Source organism: Nanorana parkeri, unplaced genomic scaffold (genome assembly GCF_000935625.1).
Source record: "Nanorana parkeri isolate BGI_ZX_2015 unplaced genomic scaffold, ASM93562v1 scaffold2232, whole genome shotgun sequence".
In the NCBI taxonomy this organism is placed as follows: Eukaryota; Metazoa; Chordata; class Amphibia; order Anura; family Dicroglossidae; genus Nanorana; species Nanorana parkeri.
In genome coordinates, this window is record NW_017308500.1 from 117,636 (window position 1) to 118,204 (window position 569).

General features: G+C 48.3%; 1 protein-coding gene across 1 annotated transcript in view; it reads right to left on the bottom strand.

Annotated features, from left to right (window-relative positions):
- GPR156 (G protein-coupled receptor 156) overlaps positions 1-569 on the bottom strand; it is a 16,128-nt gene that overhangs the window by 9,814 nt on the left and 5,745 nt on the right. The window contains exon 8 of the mRNA XM_018573089.1: positions 475-484. Within this exon, the coding sequence (XP_018428591.1) occupies positions 475-484 (10 nt within the window). The remainder of the gene's footprint in view (positions 1-474; positions 485-569) is intronic.

Here is a 569-nt window from a genome sequence, read left to right on the forward strand (position 1 = left end):
TGTAGTTTTCATTATTTTCACATCGGCAGCTTTCATTGAAACAATCCCTGGTGGTTCAGAATTGTCCAGACCCTTACTTTTATAGGGTGACAACGCTCTGTTCCTGCCTCTCAACTGTTCCCCAACTTTGTCACCCTGTCACACGGGCAAAGGAGACTAACAGTGGCTGTTTCTGTTCTTTTTCAGGCCTTTGTTTCCCCTTTATTTTAACCTGGCGATCCAGTAACAAACTTCCTGTCCTAGGGTGGTCAGGTAAGCATCGGTGTGCCTAGGGTCAGGCAGGGGACGCAATGTGCACTTCTGAAGGGATGCACGAGGAACCTTCTATCATATAACTCTAGAAAAAAATAATTGTGCTTCTCTGCTCCTCCCCTCACCACATGTTCATGCTTTCAGACCCTTCACAGAAGGCGTGTGCCATACATGACTGCAGGCAGTGAGCCAACCACGTATGAGAAACAACATATGGTCCACCTTTCTTTGTCTAAGCATGACACTCTGGATACAAGAGCTTGCAATCAGGGCCCCCCCCCCCCCCCACACCCCCCCCTTTTATATTCATACCGCTG